Below are 27,147 nucleotides of genomic sequence, written 5' to 3' on the forward strand. Positions count from 1 at the left end.
AACTTGAAGTACCTCAAGTAAGTAACATTTCTGCCTTTCAGAAATTAAAGTTTCATGTTTTTCACTGTGGAGGTGTTGGCCTGAGTCCAGTCCCTTCATCACTTAGAAGTTTCTGTTCAATGAGGGATTTTGGATATAATAGAAAAATAAGTCTTTCCGTTAATTTTTGATTTGACATTTACATTTTATATTTGTTATATAAAATACACAACATCCCAATACTGGCATTTTTAATTATGCGTATTCGAGATAAAATGCATCTATTTCTAACGTCTTTTGTCTTTTGAGACAAGATAAAAGGTATATATCATCTTATTACCTAGCCCAGTCGGAAGCCACCACATTCTAGAAATAGCTTACTCTAAGGCGACTCTAGCTTCTGGGAAATGCTTGCCTGTTAAAGCACGTTAGTTGAAGATACAAGTCTAACACATTGACACATATATCACACACCCACACCTACCCCTGGAACAACAACAACAACAACAACAACCTCATTAAATTTAATGAGGCACATGGTGCTATTTTTGATGGGATACTAATGAGAGAATTTTTTTAAACCAAATAGAGTCTTATTAATTTGTGTCAGGAGCAGGAATGGAGACAGTCGTATTAGAAGTGTTAATTCTAATATGGGAATATCTCCAATGGTCCTTTAACTGGCTTAACCAAGTATTTAATTGAATGTATCGAGCTTTGTGTTAATGTTTCATGGCTTAAGATTATCCCTATGTCCAGAATAAGCTTTCTAAAGACTTGTGATTGTTCACCTGCATATCTCCATTATAATGGAGAGAACTTTTCACATTCTCTTTCCCTACTATAGAACAAGAAATTCAAATTATTTCACTTTCATGGTTTTTAAAATGTAATAGAAGAAATGAAATTAAAAGGTTGATAATTTAAATATAACTAAAAAATTCATACTGGAACAGTATAATTCTAAAAAGTAATATTTAGAATACCAAAACTTAATAATATTTCAGTTAAAGTTTATTTTAATTTACATTAATTTACATTTATTATGCATATAATATATATGTTACATATTATATATTTATCATATATTAAATTTTATATTAATAATAAAATACAAAACTTATATCAATTAATTTGGGTGGTATTTCTTCTGCTGATGATCAAGAAACCTGAACATAAATGGAGCTATTTAAAAAAAACATGCTTAATGCATCCATTGACTAACAACAGTCTCATGTGCCTATATATATAATATGTCCAATGTCAGTCAGTGTTTTCTTATATAACATTATTGTTCCAGCTCAGAGGGAAAAAAGTATGGAATATGAGATGGAAATATAAGACGAACTGTTTGACAAGTCTTGAGTAAGCCATTACTACTTTGTGTCAAACAATGATATGTGTTTATGCTAAGTCTTAGAATATACGGTAGGACATAATAGTTAAACACACGAAACATTTTACCCTTGTGGAATTTATATTCTAGTTAAAGAGTCCAGTACAGGCTAAACCATGGAATAGAGTAAAACGTGGTATATTAGAAGTTGTCATAGTAACTAGAAAATTAAAGCATAAAGAGACCAGAAATTTAAGAAGGATGATCAGAGAAGGTTTTGTAAATATAATATTTGGGCAGAATCTAAAGAAGTTGCAGGTTATCTGCTGTAAGGTTTTGCTCGTGACAGCGATCATGATAGTTTCAATCACTATGGTGATGAAAATGATGATACGGTAGGAAAGGATACATTATATAGGAAACTTTAAAAACTACTTATTTGGAAGATTGCCGTGCCATGCAGTTACTTTAGGAATGACAGCAGTCTTTAATTCCGTATTTATTACACTAAAGTAAAATGTCTCTGTGGATGCAGGCATTAAGGTCATCGCTGACCAGCTGTGTGGTAAAGCAAAGTCAATCAATAGCTTCCAACCAAAGCTACAATGACAAGGACCTTCCCATCATAACTATGGGGACTGTTTCTATTACAGTCATCATGATGATTGCCTGTTGTCCACGTTTCTCTACTATTATTTTATAGATGTATTAACAGTATACACTGTATTCATCTTTTCACTCTGCATAAAAGGAAAGGAATGCCTGGCATTTGTGACAACTGTTGAGGACGAGAGTCATTTCATTATCTGGATATTTGTTGAGATATTCCTAATCTGAGAGCTAGAGATATATTAATAAACCCTAAGAAAAAAGTTCTGAAATAATGGGGTTTGTATATTGGCAGACAATAGTCATGGTAAACTAAGCAAAAAGTGCATATTAATAAAGTGAAATGTTCTGGGGAAAATCAGGTCTGGAGAGAGAGAGCCAAAGTAGCTGGGAGAACAAAAGGGTACATCCTGAGAAGTGTCAGGGAAGGCTTGAGGCAGCAGTGCTGAAGCTGAGTCATCGCTGAGGGCGGCAGTTTATCTTCAACGCATTTTCTGATGGAGGGGGTGTAAATCTAAAAGACTCTATAAGCAGCTAGTGGACTAACGTGGAGCAGCATGGAGGGAGTAGAAGGGGAGAGAAGTCGGCAGCCGGCAGCACTCAACTCATACAAACGTTTTCATCGTCGATAGAGTCTCTATTTCTAGGGTAAGGAGATCCTCCCATAGTTACATGGATGCATTGGAAGTGTGAGGACCTAAGTTCCAATCTCAGCTTGTCTTCTAACTGCTGGGGATGCAGTGGTAGGCAGAGTCCTGGAGCTTACTTGAATAGCCAGCTTAGCCCACTCGGCAAGTACCAGATTTATGAAGCACCTGTTTTCAAAAGGTAAAGGATGTCTCAGGAGCAGTACTATAGGTTGTCCTGTGGCCTCCATGGTCTCCATGAATGTGCACATACATGTGTAGTGTACCCACGCTGTCTCTCTCTCTCACAGACTCACAAAAGTTTATTCGAAGTGGAGGTATGTGCTCTGATACTGATTTGTGATAAGAACACACACATGTACTCTGTGCAGTTTTCATGAATACAATATATATCATCAGTGTGTCAGTAGGATATACAATTAATTATTTCCCCATCTAGGAACTGGGTTCGATGTATGCTTGGAGTAATAATCTCTCTGTGTCCTCTCCTAGTGCTCCACGGGCACTGGTTACCACCATTTCTGTTTTTTATGATTGCGAAATTGATATTATATTACATATATGAATTAAATTATGCAATATTCGTCCTTCAGAACCTGGGTTCTTTCATTTAATATCCTCCAGGACCATTCATGTTGACATAAAAAAAACAGAATCTGCATGTTATTGTAGAATAGCATTCCATGATATGCATACACCACGCATGCACACACACAACTACAAACACACATATGTATATATATACATATACATATATATCACATTTTCTTTGTTCATTAATGCATTGGTGGCTTAGTTTGAGTCTGTAACTTTGCTATGAATAATATACAAAATTCTTGGGAATGTATCCCTTACATTTATTGATTTCATTTACTTCATAAAGATACCCAATATCGGTAATGCCCATGATCTTATTAAATTATTTTGTCATTTCTTTCAACTGTGTAATGAAAATATATATGGCAGGTTAAGAAAGGAAGTGTGGAAATCAGTTAGCAAATCCTCATTTAGGAGGTGAGTCACTCTTGGCCTGATGTAAAATGATAAGGGGATAAAAACTGTAGTTAGAAATATTTTAAATAGGGTAGTTCAAGAGGAAGATGCTAAAAATATTTTGCTTGACTTTAATCACAGAATTTCAAGTAATTGTAAAATGTTATTTTACAGAGCAATAAGAAAAGTAACTAAGTAGTATACATCCCTAATGTTTAAATCTAGAATACTCTGAGATAAAAATTAAGACCAAATAATGAGCTGACTTCCCTGGGTTTGCATTCCTTCCTAATCATGAATCTTATTGTGTTCTACACACATTAAATAGTTGGGAAGATTGCAAGAAATGGAGGCAAAATCTCCTTCATCTTGCAGTTACATTCCAGTCAGCACTGACTCATGCTGTCCTGGCTTCCTAGTGGCTGGTGACATTAAAGCACCATGCGCTATAGGCCGGTGTCTGGTCCAAGACTTATGCTTGTGAATGGCAGACTCAGATGTGACTGCAGAGCCTCTGTGTTTATATTTTCATTGTACTGCCTATCTGATATATTAGAAATTACAGCGTATCTTTGGATAGGCATTATCAAGACAAAAGAGAAATTAAAAGCATGGGATAAAACTGGACTCTCTGAGCATGGCCAACAATGAGGGCTGATGAGAACCCAAGGACAATGGCACGGGGTTTTGAACCTACGTAATGTGCTGGCTTTGTGGGAGCCTAGCCAGTTTGGATGTTCACCTTCCTAGAAATGCACGGAGGGGGGAGGACCTAGGACTTACCACAGGGCAGGGAAATCTGACTGCTCTTTGGGCTGGAGAGGGAGGGGGAGAGGGGGAGAAGGGTGGGAGGAGGGGGAGGGAAATGGGAGGCTGGGAGGAGGAGGAAATTTGTTTTTTTTTTCTCTTTTCTCAATAAAAAAAAAAAGATATTCCAAAACTTGGAAAATGGGGTATATTATATATCCAAGAGACACTATGTTACATGACGACTGAAAATTAAGAAGAATTTCTAGAAACCCCATGAGCAGAATTTCGGATAAAGGTAGCAAGCTGAGCCTAAATAAAGCTGTCTGCAGCGTTTTTTTGTGGGATGCAGCTTTGTGTCCCTGGTCTTTACAAGACACAGCTCAGACCAATACACATGGGACATTTATGAAATGAAAATGCTACCATCAGAAAACCTGTACAGTTAGGAACTAAACGCTTCTAGCATCGCTTGATAGATAACAATATGTGTAGAGAATGAGCCTCTGAGAAACACTTACCATGGTCCCCATGACAGCAATGAGGGATTACAAATCATGGACCTCTTGGGGTCACCTGGGAGTGATGGTTGGCCCTCCACTTGATGGTGCATTAAAAAGAAAAGAAGAAAAGAAAAGAAAACCCTCCATTTACTTGTTCTGAGTTCTTTGGGGTCCTAATTGTTTATTCGCAGGGACATAGTTAGTCCTCTGCATCTGAACACGGAGGTACTGGAGAAAATTTGAAACCAGTATGTATCTTAGAGTGAAAGAATGCACAATACAAATGAACCTTTAAAACTTAGTGTACATGCTTGGTGTCTGAAGAGGAAGTATTGCTATTTGCAAAATTTTGATTCTTCTAAAATTACTATAGAATTTTATGAACTCCAGTGGGTTTTCTGCATGAAGATAAGACGAAATATTCAAAATTTGTTGGCAAGATATATATCAAGAAAAAATAATAATATTATAAATGAATAGCAAGTGAGACACTCCCTAAGAGAAAAAGAAGAAAAATGAAGAAAAGTTGGTAGGCTGTGATTTGTTCCTCTGTAATCCCATCTTCTGTGAGACTGAGGAAGCAGGAGTTATGAAAGTTTGGGCGTTTAGGGGCAACCAAAGCTATATAGTGAGACCCTGTCTCAAAAAAAGAAAGAAAGACAGACAGAAAGAAAGAAAGAAAGAAAGAAAGAAAGAAAGAGAAAGAAGGGGGAGGGAGCAAGGGAGGGAGGGGAGAATAAATTTGGAATTAAACAAATCAAAATTAAATCAGTAAATCAAAAGAGAGGTCATAAAACAAACTAAAGGTCTCTCACTGCAAACCACATCCAGCCTGGCAAAAGGGTTCTGAGGGCAAAGGTGCTTGCTGCCATGCATGGCAAGGTAAATTTGAACACCAACACCTGGTTGCTGGAGAGAATGAACTGTATTTGCCAAGTTGTCCTTTGACTTCTTTACGCCCACCCGGCACAGGCAGCTACATACGTGCACACACGTGTGCACACAAAGCAAGTAAATCAAACTTAAAAAATGATTCGTGTAGACCACAATAGAGAAGTCACAAATCAGTGGGAAGAAAAAAATATTAATCAGGACAGCGTGCCACTGAACAGGCTGAATGTATAGAAGCAAATTTAAAGCATTAGTGTCCCTGTGCGCACACACACACACACACATCTAAAAATAATATCGTTTACAGCATTTTGAAATTTGGGGGGGAAATGAGTTACAACCTAATACTTGAAAATAAAAGAAATTTCTAATATATGAAATACAAATATGAAAATGAAAAAAAATTCAACAGTTAATTGTCATAATATATAATAAAAATAGCATGCTAATCTACAGATTCAAAAAGTATCATTTAAAATTGGGATATTAAATAGAGTAATTTTTCTAAAAGTTTAGTAGGCTTATAAATCTCTTCAAATAATAAAGATTAATCCAACGAAAATTATAAAATTTAAAGAATGTCAGCAGTAATATCAAAAAAGGCAAAATATTTAAATGACTATAAAAGAAATACAAAGCTAACATAACTGTTTTCCTGTAGAATTCATTAGTTATTTAACATTATCTTTGGGAAAATATGAAGTAAAAGCATCTCACTTTTAAATTTTGGTGCACTAAGACAGCTTTGGGCAACTTCTACAGAACTAATTAATTAATTAATGTTGTATTTCATTAGCCTTTCTAAATTTGAACTTTGGACACAGCAGTTCTCTTTCTAAGAATTGCTTGTAGGACAAACAAATATGAAAAAAAAATATTTAAAGGATATGTTAATTTGGTGTTCCTCATTCATTATGACAAAAAAGTTAGGAGCAAATAATTGATGAAAGCAATTGAAGGGCAAGTGTGCTATGGTGGGTCCCTGTAGAAGGATGGTGTAGAGCCGTGGAGCTGATGATGCTCACAGGATGCTGTTAAGCCACGGAGCTTATGATGTTGTTCACGGGATGATGTTAAGCCATGAAGCTGATGATACTCACAGGATAGGGTAGGGTCATGGTGCCCACGGAGCTGATGATGCTCATTGGATAGTGTTAAGCCATGGATTTGATGATGTTCACAGGATGGTGTAGGGCCTGGGAGTTGATTATGCTCACAAGCTGGTGGGTGGCCATGGAGTTAATGCTTCAGGATTGTGCCAGAGAAGAACCTTGATGACATAAGGTTCAAAATACAAAAAAGGTATGTTTAAATTTGACCCACATATGAAAGAAACAAATATAAACTTATGCAAAAATATAATATGTATAAAGAAATATATAAATTTATTAATATAAGTAAATATAGCTAGCAATAAGATAATTATTGAGTTAAGTGATTACCTATGGAATTAGTTTCTATTTTATATTTTTTCCATATATTTTAGTGTAGATATATATATATGTAATTAGGAATTTTTTGTTTTAGTATAGTTTCTTCATAAAGCCAATGTGCACTAATGTCTGAATTAATAATTATAAAAAGTTATTGTCTAGACATTTAACTGTTTCAAAGGCTTTATCTAAAAGGAAAATATGATAATTAAAATGCCAGACCTTAGACAGAAGGTTTAGGGAATTAGTTTGTCACCAGAGAGTCTTCTTAGAGCTACCAGAATCACAGTACATAGAAATTGGCAATACTGCCAATATAAGTTTTAAGTTCAGGTCAGCATATGGATACTGAAATCTCACTTATGGGATGTGTGGGAAACTGCAGTTCATCAATATGTAAGGAGAGTATTCAAAGCTTCTCAACTATACTGACAGTTTGGAATTTAGCAAACAGCCAGCTATATACAAGAAGACTCAATTTATTTATTTACTTCTTTTTTGAAACAGAGAATATTATGTAAGTGTGACATATATAAATAAAAGTAATTGGAAGGTTGGGGAAATGAAGGCAATATCAGAGTACCATGACCCCTGAATTATAGTCTTGTGAATTACAGTCTTGTGGGGAATAACGTAGAAGAATCAGATGATCTGGGCAATTTTTCCCATATGCCTTTGGTACACCAGCTCCATTTTCTCTCATTTTCTCTCCATAATTTTATCACCTGAATTGCATTGCAATAAGACTGCTAAACACAAGTTGCAGCTCTCTCATGAAATTGATGCACATAGGAAACTTTCACCACACTTAGTAATCATAGTGGGAGCGTTGTTTGAAAGCTTTGATGTGGGCCAGGCACAGAGGTACACATCTTTTTTTGTTTGTTTTTCGAGACAGTGTTTCTTTATAGCTTTTGGAGCCTGTTCTGGAACTACCTCTTATAGACCAGACAGGTCTCTAACTCACAAAGATCCACCTGCCTCTGCCTCCCAAGTGCAGGAATTAAAGGCATGCATCACCACTTCCCGGCTAAGGTACACATATTTAATTCCAGTTCCAGAGAAACAGAGTCAGTCAGATCTCTCTGAATTAACACACATACACACAATTAACACACACAAACACACAGAGAGAAAGAGAGAGAGAGAGACAGAGACAGAGAGAGACAGAGAGAGAGAGAGACTTGATGATGTACCTAAAATTTTTGCCAAAGTTCACCAAGAAGTGTTTGGAGTTTACTCTCAAATATTAGCATTTCGGAGTCAGAACTTCCTATCAGGTATCTCCCTGGCAACATCAAGCACCAGGGCATCTGCTGATGGCCATCAGTCTATGAAGTCATGTTCTCAAATAGTGTTTATTCCACATCTGTGATTTCTGTACTACAAGGCCCTGAGGACTTAAACCATATGTACTGTATTTGCATTAATGGGAACTTGAGAAGGAGAGTCCATAACACTTAAAATGTTTAGCTTTCTCCCTCCCATCGTGCGGGCACATGCTAATAACTACTCCCAGACCTTGTATGGAGGAACTGTAGGAAGCAACATGCAGTACGCTCATTGTTTTAATTCAAGAGCCTTAAAAAACAATAGTTGCCATCCGTGCCTCTGATAGTTTGCCAGGTTTTCAACTTCTTTGGTTTTCCCCTCTTCCGTCGTGGTGCACTATCTCAAATGCATTCCAAACAGCACATTATCCCAAGTCTTTGTTTCTTCTTCATATATATATATATATATATATATAGTCACTCTTTCTTTAAAGTATATTTAGAAAATCCAGGGCCTTAGCCAAATTCCAAAGAAGCACATCTTAACTTTACTTCCAAGAGGCAGGAAATTGCTTATCAGCAATGAGTCCCCCACTTACAAGGTTGTTGATTGCCTGACCCTAAAAGTCAAAAGGACTACAGGAGACACTGTGGGTTCAAATATCCAAATCTTATCTTACATATGGGAACTTTTGAAAGCATCTTTTAAACAGAGAGAGGGGGAGGGAGGATGGGAAGGATGGGGGAGAGTAGGAAGGAGGAAGGAGGAGGGAGGGAGGGAGGGAGGGAAAGAGGGGAGAGGCAGAGAGACAGAGAGAGACAGAAGTTGTGTAAAGGAGCATAGTTTCAAAACTACATCTCTATAGGAAGCATGCAGGAGACTACATTTCAGGACAATTCAATGGTTCTTGTAGCCAGTCTGAAAAGTTAAGGCCAGTGTTGTTTTAATGAAATAAAATCAAGAAAGAATAGAATACAATAGAAAATACCAGACCATGTTTCTTTTCGTGAGGGGGATATTCTTTTAATAGTCTTAAAATTATATAAGGTAAATATATAAATGCACAAATATACACAAAGTATAAATATTCAATACTACATAAAAATAGAGATAGATGAAAAAATGAAGAGCTAAGGACTAGGTAGATGACGTGTGTGTGTGTGTGTGTGTGTGTGTGTGTGTGTGTGTGTGTGTTAGAGAGAGGGAAAGGGTGTGAAAAAGATAAAGAGAAACTCCGATAAAGGTTGGCAACATAAATATATTTCTTACCATGGATCATGGCCAAAGCCGCCTGAAAGCCAGATTATGCCTCCAGGCCAGTGGCTCCTTTAACTTTGGAATAAATTTTTCTCTTAGAGCCTCCTCCATCTGCTTTTAGGCAAATTTCACAAGCTGCATATAAACCTAATCTAATTAAATCTCGAACTTTTAAAGAAAATTGTGGAGGAAACTCAGTAAACTGTAGACCCAATGCTATAAGCCATTCATCAAGGGTAGCAGATTACAAACTCAGTGATGCTTCTTGTAACAGAGAAATGTTCTCATGAGAAAAAATGTTCCTTTTAAAGTCTTAATCCCTAAGACTCCGGAGAACAGTCCCTGGCACATTAGTTTAAAGGGGGTCTTGGGAATTAGGGGGACAGTTCTGCATTGGTAGCTTTAGATATCATTTCATCAAGTTAGATTATTGCTTGGCATTAGGAATTACCTGGCTAATAACAGTGAATCTGACCTGATCTAGCTGGCGGGATGCTGTAGTTTAGTAAGGCATATTGGGAAAGTTTGTGCTGGTCCCACTGGAGAATGGCATGTATGCTGGACAGAATACAAACTCTAAAAGTTAGGCCAAGAACATGGGCTGTTTGAAGGCATTCATTATCCCCAGAAATAGCCGAGACTTCTTCTTTTTATGGGTGTTTATTTATTTGTGTATTGTATGGGCACGCACATAGAGGCCAGTGGACAGCCTGCGGGAATTGCTTTTGTTGTTCTGCTAGGTTGATTCCAGGAATCAAACCCAGGGTGTCAGTCTTGGCAAGCATCTTCATCTGCTGAGCTATATTGCCAACCCAATAAGGACTTAAGATCCATTTTGGCAGTCATTAACTATACTATCATGGCTATTTCCAGATACTCTAATAATCAAGCTACCTCAGAGGTATGCATTGATTATTCTATTTTTTTTTAAATTCTGAGGATTGCCTTGACATCCCTATTGCAGCTGAATATTATCTTGAACTTCTAAAATGGCTCCTTCCCAAGTATTATGGGATTACAGATGCACACCACACTCAGATTATAAGACTCAAAGTCTATGGACTTCCTGAATGTTTGACAGGCACTCGGTCAACTGAACTACATACCCAATTGCTTGTGTTACGATGTGGATATGTGAGCCTGCTGGGCAGTGAACTTAAAGTACTGGTAGAGGGGAAAGAGTCAATGAGGATTGAAGACACACAGCAGAATGTTGAGCCCAGTTCTTAACAGTGTGACTAGCAAAAACATCTTTAACAACTGAGTCCATTATATAAGCTACCACAATGAGTGGAGACCAACCATGAAAGCAGAACAGAATATAGTGAGAAGCTGAGCTTGGTAGAACTCAGTGCTGATGGCCAAGTGAATGTTCAATTCGAAGAGTTGGAGATTGTGTAAGGTCTTCTTAGGATAAAGGAACAGTCTTAATTAAACCTCAAGCATCTTAAAAGTCAGAGGCGGAGAAACAAGCTGCCTCAGCTTTGTGGAAAGGAGAGTAAAAAGCCAAGCAATGGAAAGAGTGTTAGCAAGCTCGGGCCTCCATGAAAGAGTCACTGTATGTCAAGTAAAAGTGGTATATCATCTTTTCAGAGAGAGATACATTGGCACAGCTCACCCAAAACAGCATGCTGGGTTGACAGTCAAAGAAGTGGTTGTGAAAAGATGTCCACACCTCTAGCCCTGTCATGGGGCCCATTCTGTATCTTCTCCGTGGCCAGTCACTTCTTCCTTCTGGTCTACCAAGTCATATGCCACCTAAATCACAAGGCCTTCTGTTAGCTGGTACCACAACTCTTCTGAATCAGCCTAGGGCAGCTGAGCTTTCGTTCATTCTACTGACAACCTGTAGTATGCCAGGTTTCTCAATCAAGCACAAGCACATCTCACCTTCAGAATCTGAACTCTCTTAGTGCCGTGTAAAAGATGGATAAGTATAAAACTTTGGTGTCACAGTACAGATGGAGCAGGTACAGACTGTCAGAGAGATAGCTTCTATATAGCCCCTAGAGACGTTCACTGTTTCCCAAAGAGATGATGCTGAAGGAGTTTCCAGAATTATGAGGGAAGCTTGTAAAATCCAAGTGACAATTAATGAATCAATCAGCCAAGTATTAACCACATTGTTTGTGCTTATGGTGTGTCAGACGCTATTGTGCTATTTGTCATAGATAATATTTCTTGTAGCCCTTATGATGTTGTGTGAGGTAGGTAGTAACATTTTTTCAGACTATAGGTAGAGATGTAAAAGCCCAGATTCTAAATAACTTGATCATGATTAATAAGGAAAATAAAAATGGAAAAATAGAGACAAATTATAAAGTATTAAATTAAGATTATAGCAAGGAGTGGAGACCGAGAGTTGATTATACCACTCCAATCACCATCAAGGAAGTTAGTCCAGAAGTTATGGCAAAGTACCTAACATGGAATAAATGTGCACTAATAGGACTGAAATATAGATTTGTCACTTTGGAAATCTAATATTCAGCAATACTAGTTCCCAAGTGAGAGACACGTGGACATCCAAGTTTTTTTCTGGTCTTATGGTAACCAGGAAATGGAGTCAGCCTGGATATCTATTAACTGAGTAATGGATGATGAAAATACATTACATTTACACAATGGAATTTTGCCCATCCATAAAGAAGAATAGAAAACAAAAATTGTGAATTTCGCAGGAGAATGGCTAAAACTGGGAAATGCTACTGTGAGAACTAGTGTATATATTGGTTAAAAAAAGCTAGAGATATATCCGTGATAAGAAGAAATAAAAGGAAGACTTTCAGGAGAAGGGTGGGGAAGGCAAAAAGAATACATATCATATGAAAGTAGCAGAGGGTATGCTAGGGAGAGAAGGGTAGGATAATCTGGAGCAGCAGGAGATGAGTGGTGTCAACCAAAACTAAATATGTATGAAAATGCCATAAAAAAAAAACCCTTCTATCTATAAATGACTTAAAAAGAAATGTCAGAAAAAAAGAGCTTGAGAGTTTATGGAGAGAGCTCACTGGGTTAAGTTCCTGCTGTGTAAGCTCGAGGACCTGACTTCGCCACCCCTCGAATATGCCAGAAGCCAGGCATGGGGAGGAGGATGCCTGGAGCCCCAGTCTTGGTGTGGAATGGAGACAGCCAGAAGCCTACAGTTCATTGACTAGCGGCTCTGCCGAGTTGGGCTTGAGCCTGAGGTATAATGGGAGATTTCTTTCAAAAATAAATGTGCAGAGTCATTGTCAACCTTAAGTTTCTCCACACCAGTCCACACACATGTACACACATGCAGGTACATACTTCACAGACACACAGCATCACGTGCAAGTTTAAAAACAAACAAACAGACAAATAAATAAATAGAGTTTAGTTAATTCTATTATTTAAGAGCACTTGTTTAGGGACTAGAGAGATGGATCAGTAGGGCCTACTATTCTTCTACAGTACCTGAGTTAAGTTCGCTTACATAAGGGGATCACCAGGGGATGCTAAGGAAACTCGACTTGAAGGATGAGTGAAGGTCTAGAGGCCACGTGAGTAGCGAGCGGGTAGCAGCCTGTCTGTATCCTGCAGGGCTGTACCTTCCTGATCTTGCAGTCTCGGATAAGATGCACCTGTCACCATCCTCTTCTTTTCTTCTATTTAACCTCTCTAAAATTCTAAGATTCTCCTCCAACATTTTCCTCTGAGCGGTCCACTTTACTACCAGAGAGGCTGGCATTTTCCCTAAGAATCCTTATGCTTCCATCGTCACCGTGAGTTAGTTGATTCCCATGCTGTTTTTTTATGTCCTGCTGAATAGTCTTCTTGAGAACAAAGGCCACTACTAACTTGTTTGGGGTTGCCTCAGTTCCTAGAGTTAAAACCAGGGCAGAGCTTTGGGTTAGTAGGCATCTCAAGATCAGTGATTGCTAGGTGACTCCTCATGTTTTGAGGGGAAACAAGCAACACAGGTGTCCAAGTATGTGCAAAATTAGACCTGGTTTATGCCTCTTTATTGAGGTAAGTTGGTAATAGGGATTACTAAAGTACTAGTGGTTGGTGTCAAAATAGCAGTTTAGATAGTAAATTATTTGGTCACCCTATTAATGGAACAACCAGGATTTCTTTTCTTAACATTGTCATTTGTACAAACTCCTATTTCCAACACAGGCACCATTTTGTATCCTGTAATAAGGTGTGTTTAGGTTTGGGTGTACGTTTTTATCATAGCATGGAGTGATAGGTCATCCTAGATACACCATTTATCAAGTGGCCTGTTGCCCAGTTGATACATTCTACTGTCTAATATAGTCACGGGTGATTTTTCTAAGTGTTGCTCAATTCTCTCTGTGTATCTCTGTGTATATATACCATAGCATCAACAATGGATGTTCACATATATGTTGTATATATTATATATCAACAAACTATTATTTTAGAAACATGTTAGTTTTGAGAAATTTTCTAATTCTGTGTCCCCAGGTAACCCAGGGAATTTGCAGAATTCTCTTGTCTCCCAAGTTCTGGAATTACTGATGTTGTGCCACCATATATGACTTCATGATTGATTTAAAAATAATTACTTTAAATAAACAGGTATTCTCCCTTAGGTCAGATTACTTATTTTGTGCATTTTCAATATAAATTGATATTTCATCAATGTATTTAATGGAAATAAAAAACACCCCCTTTATTCATGAGTTTCTAATTAAACAGAAAGTTAGTCTATCAACCTTAATGAATGATTATGCTAGTTAAAAAAGAATTCAAAGACAGACATCACTAGACTCTTGATTCAGCACAATGTCAAAATGATCAGTGTAGTAATAAGGGGTGGCGGGGCTGCGCCCCTAGCACCCCGGCCGCCTGCTCGACTAGCTTATGCCCCGAAATAACAACACACAAACTGTATTCATTTAAACACTGCTTGGCCCATTCTCTTCTAGGCTAATTCTCACATATTAATTTAGCCCATTTCTAATCATCTGTGTGTAGCACCCCAAGGTGCGCTTACCGGGGAGATTCTAGCCTAGTCCATCCTGGGTCGGAGCTTCATCCCGGGAGCGGGGCATGGCCTCTCTCTCAGGCGTCTGCTCCTGAGAGCAGAGCGGTCGGTCGAGACTCTGAGCTCACTTCCTCTTCCTCCCAGCGTTCTGTTCTGTTTACTCCTCCCACCTATCCTCTAACCAATAAAATGGGCCAAGTCAGTTCTTTTATTAGCCAATGACCTTCCTCCATCATATCAGAAATCAAAAGCAAAGTTTTCCCTTTCCTTCTTGAATTATGTAGCTCAGCCTAAGAAGACAATGTCATCAGTTGATCTCCAGATCCTCATTCAGTAATGCTTTGTCTTCCCAAAGCACACAGCCAGACTACAAGGGAGGACATAGACTGATATTCCTTGTAATCCATAGTCTGCCTTTCCTCATTCCCGAAGACAAAGTGCCATTCATCACGGGGAATCATTCAAGTGTGCCTTGGCTAATCTGTGTTTACGAGATAGCATAGAAGTATTTTGTTTGTGTCTGAGAAAAGAGTTATAAATCACACTTCTGTAGATCATAAATACACATTTATCTTTAGAATGTATCACCAACTGAGTCATTTTGATGTAAATATTGCACCTCTCAAATATAATGATGATAATAGAGGCTGTGATTCGAGGAACTGTACAAGTGCTCTCTTCAATAACTGAAAATATTTAAATTCACAGAATCTTTAACATCCCGTGTGGAGTGGTAGACAGACGTGCCATGGGGTGGGACTTACAGAAGTTGTGATTATTTACTCTGGGAAAATCAAAACAAACTCCCTGACTTCTGTCAAGAATGGCTCATAATTTCTTTGTTGGTATGTATGGGCCATGATCATTCAAAGCCTGGGAGCCCCAGCATCTTCTTCCCTTGACTTCTGTCATCATAAGGGCTCCCTAGAAAAGGGCTAGAGATGACACGAGAGGCACCACACCTGTCCATGCCCCTTCCTTCATCTAAGCTTTGGAAGACTGGCAGACACCAGTTTTTTGGTAGGAGGGCCCTACGACCACAAAGAATTTTTCTTTTCATAGTTTCTAACTTGCTGCCATCTTTGTCTTGAAACTACCATCATCGCATGCCATTTTACTTGAGGATGAAGGCACAGATTTTTATCTGTATCTTCTGTTCTCTCAATGTAGAAAATAAAAAAGTACACCTACATTCATTTCTAAGTGGCAGTATTATAATTCAGCAGATTTCTGGTTCTCTCTGAAACCTGGAGTTGAATTGCCATGAGCCGGAAGGCAGTCAAGCTGCTGTTTTTCCCTGAGCTGTATTTCTCTATAAGCATCTAATTGTTTCAAAAAGTGATGTACAGTATGTGAAAACCTGAATCTGATGCAAATAAGTCTGTATGGCACTAACGCTAACAGGTGTTCTCATTAATGTAAGTAGACACGGAACAACTCTTGAATGTTTTATAAACACTCAAAATCATTGCCAAGTATGTTACAATAGCACAGAAATACTTACATATGGGAGCATCTTTTATTCCTATTGTACAACCTCAGCACTTGCTAGCAATAGGCTCGTATGAGTGATAACACTTTCATTTGCGTAAGTCACCATATCTGAAAATTAGCTAATGTATTATCTACGTGGAAGTACTTGTGGCATAAATAGTACCATCTCCCAGCAGACTTCCCTTGTTTAGTAGTGGTAACAATGCCTCAGTGAAGCCAATGACTGCAGCTCTGAAGAATCAGCAATAACTATTCTACATCATGGTGGTCCTCTAAGGAACCGACCTGTTACTTTCTGAATTAGCTCCAAAAATCTTGAAATCATGTCCATTTCCTTATACTACACCTCACAGGTAGGAATTTCCAGACACAGGGTGGGATGCCAGGACAAAACAGCATGGATGATCTCTCCCCAACACAGTGTGGCTTGGAAGTGCAATTGAAAGCACTAAAATCCAATCAACCCTTGGTGTTTCTTGGCTCCTCCAGTTTATAAACCTGTTTTCTGATGACTAAAATGTGTTGGTTGGTGGAAAAATACCTTCCTTTGATAGTTCTTCTCAAAGTTCAGAATGTTTTTTCTAGCCTATCTTGCTAAAGTGGGTAGCAGTGGATATCAGTTACCTCATATTACGTGAACTAATGAAATCTTATGGCACCTTTTGGGCTTTTATTGTAATAGAAGATGAGTTAAATTTATCATGTCAAATCAAACAATAAAATAGTATTCATTCGCTGTAGTGAATAAAATGGATCATTTTTTATCTATCTGCCATCTTAATAGCTTCTGGATTTGTGAGTTGTTCAGCCACACATTGGCATTTGCCAATGACCTCTAGCAATTAGAGCATAAGAGGGTAATGGAAAGATCTGCAGGAAACTGAAATTTCTATTTCTGTGGTATGGTGTGACAAAAGAGACATAGTTTATGTGGATGTTTGAAGGGATGTTCATTTTAGGAAAGCCTTTATTGAAAAAAAATGGGATCTAAGTTGATTTGGATGAGACGTCATAGAAAGTCAGGGTTCTGGCAGAGGAACAATCTTGTCTAAGGGAAGTGACAAAAATCAGGATAGGGCTGTCAGGGAACAAAATGCTTTCTGTATGTCTGGATTCTAGAAGTGCAAAGGGAAACTGAGGAGCACAAAGCTGTAGAACCAAAGGAACCCCGGCACACATGGTGTAGCAGCCCAATGAAAGGACTGTCATTGTACCGTCACTCACACGTGGGACAACCTTCTGAGTGGCAATCACACAATGTAATCAAAGTTCCAAATTGCACAGATCATTTTCCTGGGGCTGCTTTGTGTGGTCTGGAAGAGATACGACTGATGTCATGGAGGAAGTGAAAGATAGAGCAACTCAATCCGCCTGGGGGGAATAGTTCTTTTACAGTTGCAAGCATACAAATTTTCATAAAGGTATACATGCTATTTATAGTAAGATAAACATATAATGTTTACAAATGGATCCAAAATGGGTACAAAGAAAAGAGCCCATACATTTAGCCTCTCCTATGGAAAAGGAGATCTTGTACTTCCGAGATAATTTTCTTATTTGTATATTATTTATTTTTAAAAGATTTTATTGAAAACAGATTCATCTCTCATACAACACATCCTGACCACAGTTTCTCCTCCCTTTGCTCCTCCCTGCTGCCCTCATCTCCCATTTTCCCAGACTCCTCCTCCATATCCTCTTCAGAAAAGAGCAGGCCTCCAAGAGATGACAGCCAAATAGGACAAAACAAGATACAATAAAACAAAGCAAAACACCTCATGTGGAGGCTGAACATAGCAACCCAGTAGGAATGAAAGAGTCCCAAGTGCAATCAAAAGAGTCAGAGATACACCTGCTATCAAAAAAACACCAAGCTAACGGCCACAACATTTACACAGAGGACCCAAAGCAGAACCATGCTGGCCTGTTGCTTGCTGTTTCAGACTCTGGGAATCCATGTGAGCCCTACTTAATTGATTCAGCAGGCCATGTTCTCCATTCCCTCTGACTCCTACAATCGTTCCTCTCCCTTTTTCATGGTGTTCTCTGATCTCCAAGGAGAGAATACAATGGAGACCTCCAGGGTAGCCTCACTCTCTGCATGATATCTGGTTGTGGGTCTCTGCACCTGCTCCCTTCAGCTGTCAGAGGAAGCCTTTCTGACGACAACTGGACAAGCCTCGGATCTATGAGTGTAGGAGAGTATCCTGAGGAATCATTTCATTGATATTTTTTCCAATTGTGTTTGGTTCTACCTAGGTCTCTGGGCTAACCGGTGTAAGGATCCTGGATTTTTAGGCAGTGTGGGGCATGGTGTGGGCCTCGAATTAATCCAAACATTGGATGCCACTTCCACAATGTCTAAATCAGCATTGCCCCCCACCCCCCGGGGCAGTTTGCAGGTTGAAGGTTTTGGTATTCAGATTTCTTTTTCTGTAGTCTTCAGAGTAATGTCTTGTACCAGCCTGGTATTTTAAGAATCTCTCTGGAACACCCTCAGCCAACAGCTCAGTTGAATATAACCCACTACTACTACTAGAAGCCTTGCCTGGCTACAAAAGACGGCCAATTCAGACTCTATGCTCCATCACCACAGTCCTCACTTGGGAATTTCCACCGCACTAGGTTTTCCAATTTAAAAAAGAAATCTTTGAATTGGGCCTTAATTGAATAAAAAGAACAATAAAGTCTTCCACTTTGAAACTGATGGAGGCAACAGGGGTTCAAATGTCATGAGACTGCATGAGTTAATAGACAAACATGACTATATCTCAGGGAGTAAGTGAACTCATGTCAGGAACGGGAGCAGGGGACACAGGTCATGGACCAATTCATTTATGTTGAGATGAATACTGTTCTCAAAAATCAAGAGCCAAGGAACTCTTCAGATAACGTCATATGCCCTCAGCTTTGTTCCTTTGCTTTCCCAGTTGTTTGTTCTTGTAAGCACCGCAGGCGACTTCAGCTCACGCGACAGCTCTGGGAGCTGCTAACCTGACTTCTAATCAGTTAGGCAGTATTCTTGCATGAATATTAAGGGGACTGTTTCTCAATACTTAAAACATTTTAACACAGATAAATAATGAAAGCGAGTTTTGTTTTCTTGTTTGTGTGACATGGCTATGGAGTTTAAATATATTGCTAATAAATAGTTGGCAAGGGACATGGGCATGAGTGTGCACTATAGGGCCAACTTCATTATGCAGAACAAACCTCTGATGCAAGAATTCATGGACCAAATTATTTAAGTGTCAAAAGTACAGCTCAATTTCAATTAAAAAGCATTGTTTCTTGAAAGGCTGCCCTTAAACCTTATATTTCAGAATGCTCTTGAGATCTGTCGAGTATGTAGTTCAACATTTGTTTACTTTTCATTAAATAAGAAATTGCTTACATGGGCAGGTTATGTTGATATGATGACACCACTGAGGTTTCCAATAAATGTGCATGCAAATCAATCACCCAAATGCATTGAAAACATAGCCAATAAACATCTGGAAACTAATGAATACACATTTGTTGACACAGGGGGAGCTGTGGAAATGCAGGATCCATTGGTGGCCAGGCTGATTTAGTGGCTACAGATTTAGGAAGGGTTCATGGCATCAGAAGGAACGGGGCCATTGTGACATGGAATTCAACATCTTTCATATATGTAGAACATTTTCCGTCCCTTAAAACAAATATTCCCTAAGAAAGTATAAAACATCTTTCTGACTTGCAAAGTTTTTGCAGTCTATCATTTAAATTACTTAAATAAAGGGCGCTTTACCGCTCCCCAAAGTGAGAATATAACACCCTCCGTACATATTAGCTTGATCTTCTTGACAGACCAGAGAAGTGTTTGTGTGTGCCAATTAAAACAAAAGTGAGTCCCTAGTGGCTTGTTCCTCATACAACTTCTGAAGACTGCTATCATTGTTTGCTAGGGTAACCCTGAATAAGGCTGCGCTCCAATGCAAACAAAGTTTCTAACCTTTCATGACTGATGGGGGTTACAAATGCATTTTAATAAGAGAGTTACCAAAGCAACATTTTCCTGTAATCAGCATATATTTACTTAACATCCAGCAACACTGGGAGCACAAGATAGATACTTTCTCACAAAGTGACAAGGAACATTCTGGAAGACACACTGAAGACCATTCACGACAGGCTGATGTTTCACCCTTAGTTTTAGTTAGCTTTACTCTAAAAAGCTTTTATTTTATTTTTTTTTTTAAGTTTGGAGTTACTCAAGGAGACTGCAATTTGAAACTGACATAGACCCGATAATATCATTCCTTTAGTGGTAATAAATGCCTCTGAGGCCCAGTAATTGAACTTTAAGTATAACCACAACAACCTGTACTTGATCATCTATAGCAAGGAGTATGACGCAAGATGAAAACAATGTTAGCCTGAACTGTTATTCTTTATAAGCTTTTATTGCTTCAATTTTAGGTCTTGCTATCTCATTATGACATAGTCAAAATATACATCTATATTTTATTCGCTGAGGACTCAATAAAGATATGGCCAAAATTAATATCACAAAATAATTCATGTTCACTTCAGATAAGTTTAGTATAGTTTGACATAACTTTTTATTTCTACTTAATTTAATTCAAGAGCAGTGATACCATCATGAAATACAAAGTATCTCCAAATGTAGGAGTAATCCAATTTCCTTCCTCTTGCTTGTTTCTAGACCACTATAGCCACGTCATTTAATATGCCTTGAGGCTCCTTGGTCATTTGGCATCTTTTTATTATACATCTCCTATGCATAATTTCAGCATACTTAAGATGGACTATCTTCTTGAGTTCTTTGTCAAATTCAAATTCTAAGCAAAATGTGGATGACATGCATTTGAATGCTGGGTTGCTTTAGTTCTTTCTAGGGTTTGAAATTTCTGAATGCCTCAAACTGGCCATAAACACGTTATTTTTCATAGCAAAAGAGTAGTTATTTGTAGAAAGAGGAACAAAAAAATGATAAATATGAGGCTAGAGATGCTGTTTACTGCTCCTTCTTTATGATAGCAGTAAGCAAGTGAACAGTTTGTCCATGGTCATTTCTCTAACTTTTGTGACTGACGTGAAATCATTAAGGGCCTTTTCTGTAGACTTATGTAGCTCTCTGTTGGATACAACTGGGTGCTTTCAACTGTTGCACTAGAAATAAAGGTTTTTAGAGTCTCTTAATTCTATCAGTTAAAATAATACCAATTTCATAGCATAGCGTCCTCATCATTTACTTCATTTGAAAAAAATACTTTATGATGTAGAGAAGCTGCACTTTAGATGTTTAAGTGCTTTGAGATCTCTAAAGCTAGCTTCACTTTGCATACAAAGTAGTAGTGGTATTTATGTCCTCAATACCTCAAAGTTCTGATTCCATCAACCTTTGAAAATAACCCATCACGGCCAACAGTTATACACAATTCCAAGATGCAAGTGCAGCCACAATAGCTATGCCCTCCTTGTCATGAGTATGGTCTGTGCCACTCACTTTGGGACCTAGGATAAATCATTTTCTATGGTTATTTATCTTAATATGTAGATGACCTATGTAGCCAAACAGATTTACAGTTCTTAACGGGAAGGGTCATAGATCACTAACTTCAAACACTGCTCCCTGTATTTAATGGGCAATCCATCAGTCTTTGTTGATAATTAGATATGTAATCAATTATAAACATGTCTTCTCATATAAACTTACCATAGACATGGAATTATCTGTAGCATTTATTATGCAACTGAAAAGGTGGTACATCAGAGAGAAAGAAAGGAGTACAATGGCATCCCAGTATCATTACTTGCCATCCCAGGAATGTTTGAGTTCAACAGAAAACAAAAAAGTCAATAATATTTACTTATTAAATATGGTTTGCTCATGCATCAATGTACCCATTGATAATTATCATACTTATTTAGCTACTATTTACGAAAGATAGATAATGGCTCAATTCAAATGTGTGCTATGTTTAATCTGTGTAGCCAGGAGCAGTTTTATTCTTTATTATTTTAACCTTCCCATTCTCCACATTTTATCTATCTCCAATAACCAGAAAAAGAGAAGATTTAAAAATAGTTCACTTCTATGTTAATAAAACCAAAGAAGTTTTTATTACTATAAATGTCATTATACATAGTTATTTTTCATCCAAATTAAAACCTAATACTGCCTTGTTGACCATAATGATACTTGAAAACGTCAGAAAGGACACCAGTGAAAAATACAAATGCTTTCTTTTAAAAATAAAACACTATTCTTTGAAGATGTTCTCAGTTAACATACCAATATTCAATTCACTTAAAAAAAAATTGTCCCATCGGGCGATGGTGGTGCATGCTTCTAATCCCAGCACTCAAGAGGCCAAGGCAGGCGGATCATTGTGAGTTCAAAGCTGGCCTGGTCTACAAAGCAAATTCCAGGACAGTTAGTTAGGGCTGTTAAACAGAGAAACCCTGCCCCCCCCCCCAAAAAAAAGAAAAACCCAACAAAACAAAACAAATTGTCCCACCACAAGTCCTATCGTGGAGCATGAAATTTACAAACTCAACTCTGTCTATGGAGGCACCAAAGATACAGACCAAAGTCCCATGCCCATGGGAGACTATTGTCAATGAATTTCAGAAAAGTCCCAGGAATTTGCCTACTCTTCCTGTTGGTCCGTGACTGCTTATAGAATTTTTGGATGTAAATTTATCACTAACAAGAATCGAGATGGGCCCACACTTTGAGTAAAACTGTCTAAGGCATTCCCAGGGCAGTGCTGGCGTCTTTCAGGCCCCACCATTGATGATTCACTCATGGTTTAAAGTTGTAACCAATAACTGTCATATGTCCATCCCTTAAGAAACAACGAGGTAAATTTCTCCAAATATTTATGCATATTTTTCATCAATGATACTAGTCCCCTTTGACAAAGCTGCTTTGCTGATTTTCTATATACCGCCCACCAAAAAAAAAAAAAATGTAGACTAGTAGAGATGCAGGATTTCATTAGTATTGTGACTAGGTGCGATCCTAAACAGAAGGGAGGCCAGCAGCTTCCACAAAAACCTGTTTTGTTATCTGTAAGTTTTGTTTTCACTACCTTACACCTGCAGCTCCCAAATAGCACACAAAGAAGGGTCCCATTATCATGGCTTCACTGTAGATCCCTTCTGCCCGCTATTGTACATTGCTGTAAACTGGCATCGTGTGCCGTTCAATCAAAAGGTTTAGGGCAAGGTAACATCCTCCACCCATGTCCTCCACTGCCACTGGAACCTGTGTTGAAAATCTGAAGATTCAATTGTTCAAAGTACAAAAAAATGACTCACAACCCACTTATCAGAAATTCTGAAGGGGCAAAGACTACAAAAATATAGAAAGAGAGATTGGGAAGCTGAATTAAGTGGACTTTACACGGTAGAGATTCAAAAAGTACCTTTCTGTGTGAGTCTGGAGTGGAACAGAATAAAGTCAATTACTGGCTGCAATTAAGAAGTGGATGCATTTAAACTGTAGAGAGCAGTAGCAGTCTTCCCCACACTGCCTAGGAACTCCAAAGATTACCGGGAAGACTGAGAGGAAGATGTGAGCAGGATGCCTCTGATTGGCTGATGCAGAGGAGCTGCGTTCACAGATCTCCTTACTCTAGCTTCCCAGAGTGAATTTATAAGTCACTGATTGTGTATGATTAATGCTGTAATATATTTAGACAAAGAAACTTTTAAAAATACAGCTTGTGTTTGGCTATGTGAGCAGGAAAAAGGCCCGTTCTGAACTGTGCATATAGCATCAGAACGGCAAAGGCAGTGCTGAAATTTACTTGCCACAGTTTGAATTTACTAGGGCAAAAACCGGACAACTCTTTTTGTTCACCTTCAAGATACAGTAAATCTAATTATACTTTTTCTTTTCCTTTTAAATGTTGTTCCTTTTATAATCTTAATAATGTATTTATACCGGTATAAAGTATTATATTATACTGTACTCTGCGTTTGGGAAACTCATTTTTCTTTATGTATAACAACAAATTGTGATATGTATAAAATATTAATAATCAAAATATCTAAATTTAAAATCAAAGTAAAAGGTGAGGACAATACTAGATTTCTTGTGTTACTTACAAGTGGCCTTATGTTTTTAGACCTTAGTTTCTGAGGCAGTACTTTAGAAAGTAAATATTTATAATTCTATGTAAGTAAGGAACATGCAGTGGCAATCAGATAATTAGAAAAATATCATCCTGGCTTTCTTTTCATGGACACATGGCTATTTTGAACCACCCCAAATTTTACATGCCATTTTACTTCAAAAGAGGGAGAGAAAAAGAGTAATTGGATCCAGTAATCTGTCAGATTTTAGGGTGTGTAATTAATCCTATTACTTTCCAATTTTTCCCTTTTTATAATTTGGCCACTTCTCTCTTTACTGAAGAAGGAACCAGAATTGACACTGGAACTCATGGCACCTAAGAATGTGTTCTTGGCTGTCCTCACTAGTATTACATCTCTTTAAAGGCTTCTGAAAATAAAATAAGAAATACATTTATTCACATTTTGTGAAGGCAAAGATTTCTTTAAAATCCCAAGATCAACATCAAATATTTCCAGGATGAAAAATGACAGTTTATGTAAGTTCATATAGCATCGATAGTAAATCTAGAGAATGCAGACCATTTAGTGTATGAAGCATTTTTAACATACTAAGACATATTAATCCTATATATACTTTGTGTTACAATATTGACTTAAATGAGTCAGTGTACCAGTAGGAATTATACTGACCAATGGTCTGAGTATATCTCATCATGAGGATAGTGCACACACATCTCTGCACACACACAGTTCTGATTATAATTCCCAGCATCCTTAAATGACAGCAAAGGATACTTAAATATGTAGATTCATGCATACATGATACTAAAATGATACTTAGAAGTATCAATAGATAGATTGATGAATATTATTATTTATTATACTACCGGTTATTTGTCATTGTTGCTGATGCATTAACATCGGAACGTTTAGACCAAATAGCCAATGAGAGATCATTTATTGTATTAAATACTCAAGCAATAACCATACTTGTCTGCAAACAATATTCTATTTATACTTTAAAAAAATACCAAGGTAATTGTTTTTAAATGATGCCACAAAATTATTGGAACTGGCAGAATAAGCCATTTGGGGTTAACCTTGTCACTCTACTGATAGAATTCCAAGCCAGCCTGTGTGATTTGTGGTTTTTCTGAACCTGTGGCACCTTTCACCATTTACCGATTGGAGCTTTCAGGGCTGAGCAGAGGTAACTGGCTCCTGACAGATTTTCTTGAAATGCCAATCCTCTAAAGTTCTGTTGCCTGGCTTGATGTGTGCCGGTTGTTGAGAAATGTCTGTCCTCTTGCTCCAAAAAAAGGTTAATAATACAAAGAGAAAACCTTCACAGTTCAGATTGGCGGCCTCATAGGAAAAACATGTCCACTTTCACGCTAATCAAATTTTCCCCTAACAAGTCCTTTATGGGTGGAATCAAAAGGATTGCTTGCTGTATTTGTATAGGGTCCTATCATGTCTCGTGTCTGAAGGGAAGGATCCACTGCAATGGAAAATGATGGCTATGCTAAGCATCGCCAACCACTTAACAGCACTGAGAGGCTGGAAACTGATGTTGATTTATACTTTCTACCAAAGGTTCTAATATGCAAATGAAACCGTATTCTAATACACTCTCTTTGTGAGGAAATTGGTCCTTTATGGCTTTCCTATAGAGCTTTACTGTAGGAAGCCAGGAACGACCCGAAGTTATTCATCTGAATGACCTTTTGCAAAAGTCGGCATTAGTCCCTTTGGTAAATAATCTCTTTTAGAGCCCTCCGTAAAAGAAAATCAAATATAGAGATACTATTAGATTTGAAAACGACAGACAGGAAAGAGCCAACAGCCCAGAGTGAATTCTGACACAGGCTGGGCACTTCTCTTGGCTTTTATCTCGTGCATGCACTGTTGGATCCCTCAACTTCTTTCTGCTGAAGCTGGAGAGAAAGGAACTCAGCTTTAGTCCTGCTCTGAGTTAATCTTTCGATTACTAAAACAATCATGTATTTGTTATGACGTGAAAAAAAAAAAACAGTTTACAGAGAGAAGTTCAAAATGACAGTAGTGGCCTTAGTTCCCAGCAAGACAATTACGGGAATACAAGGAAACTTGTCCATGTGATAAACGTGTTCTTGAGAAGGGCTTTTTCACGTAAGAAATCTATCTAACATGGTGCTCTTTCCTGTCAATTTCTCCTCTCAGATCACAACAGCATCAGGAAATGAGTTCCTTCTCCAGTCAGATATTGACTTCATCATATTGGATTGGTTCCATGCTATCAAAAATGCAATTGACAGATTGGTATGTATTTGTTTGGGCTGTTACATTTATTAATTAAAATGTAGTCATTTAAATCTTACTGTTCAGGCGTCTAACGTTCACACGTCTAAATGGATCCTACAGCTGAGAGATATTAGCTATTTTAAGCTTAATAAAGAACACTGGGAACCTTGCTTGCAGACAGGATTTGTGAGGTAAATGCCATTTAATTTCTCTCCTTCAAAACTGCTGCGTTCTTTTTCTAGAATAACACGGGCATTCATTTATTGGAGGTTGTAAAAGCACACAAGCGCTTCGAAAGTATTGCATTTTTCCATTTTCCATTTATGTAGTCTCTAATATATATTCTGGAAAGTAAATATCTCTGCATTTATGACTGTACTTACTGTTATAATACCACAGATAAAAATCATTTATGCTTGTTTTTATTATTTCCCAGCTAAGCTAGAATGTTCTTCCCAAGAATGTTAGACACCTAGAACTTCAGGAAGTTGACTTAAATAACACACTCAGAGTATACGTTTCAAAGGCCTAAATTATTTAAAACTGTTTCTTACTAACTTAATTTTAACTCACTAGTATTTTATAAGAATTATTTGGAAAATGTTTTTGAGAGCTTTTTTTTTTTTCTTTTTTTCTTTTTTTTTTTTTT

At 37.8% G+C, this 27,147-nt stretch overlaps 1 protein-coding gene across 1 annotated transcript in view; it reads left to right on the plus strand.

Annotated features, from left to right (window-relative positions):
• LOC121433225 (rho GTPase-activating protein 15) overlaps nt 1-27,147 on the plus strand; it is a 565,350-nt gene that overhangs the window by 242,719 nt on the left and 295,484 nt on the right. Inside the window, exon 6 of the mRNA XM_041631578.1 lies at nt 26,418-26,516. Within this exon, the coding sequence (XP_041487512.1) occupies nt 26,418-26,516 (99 nt within the window). The remainder of the gene's footprint in view (nt 1-26,417; nt 26,517-27,147) is intronic.

This window comes from Microtus oregoni, unplaced genomic scaffold (genome assembly GCF_018167655.1).
Source record: "Microtus oregoni isolate MIOR12 unplaced genomic scaffold, Mior012 000037F_ref0000500, whole genome shotgun sequence".
In the NCBI taxonomy this organism is placed as follows: Eukaryota; Metazoa; Chordata; class Mammalia; order Rodentia; family Cricetidae; genus Microtus; species Microtus oregoni.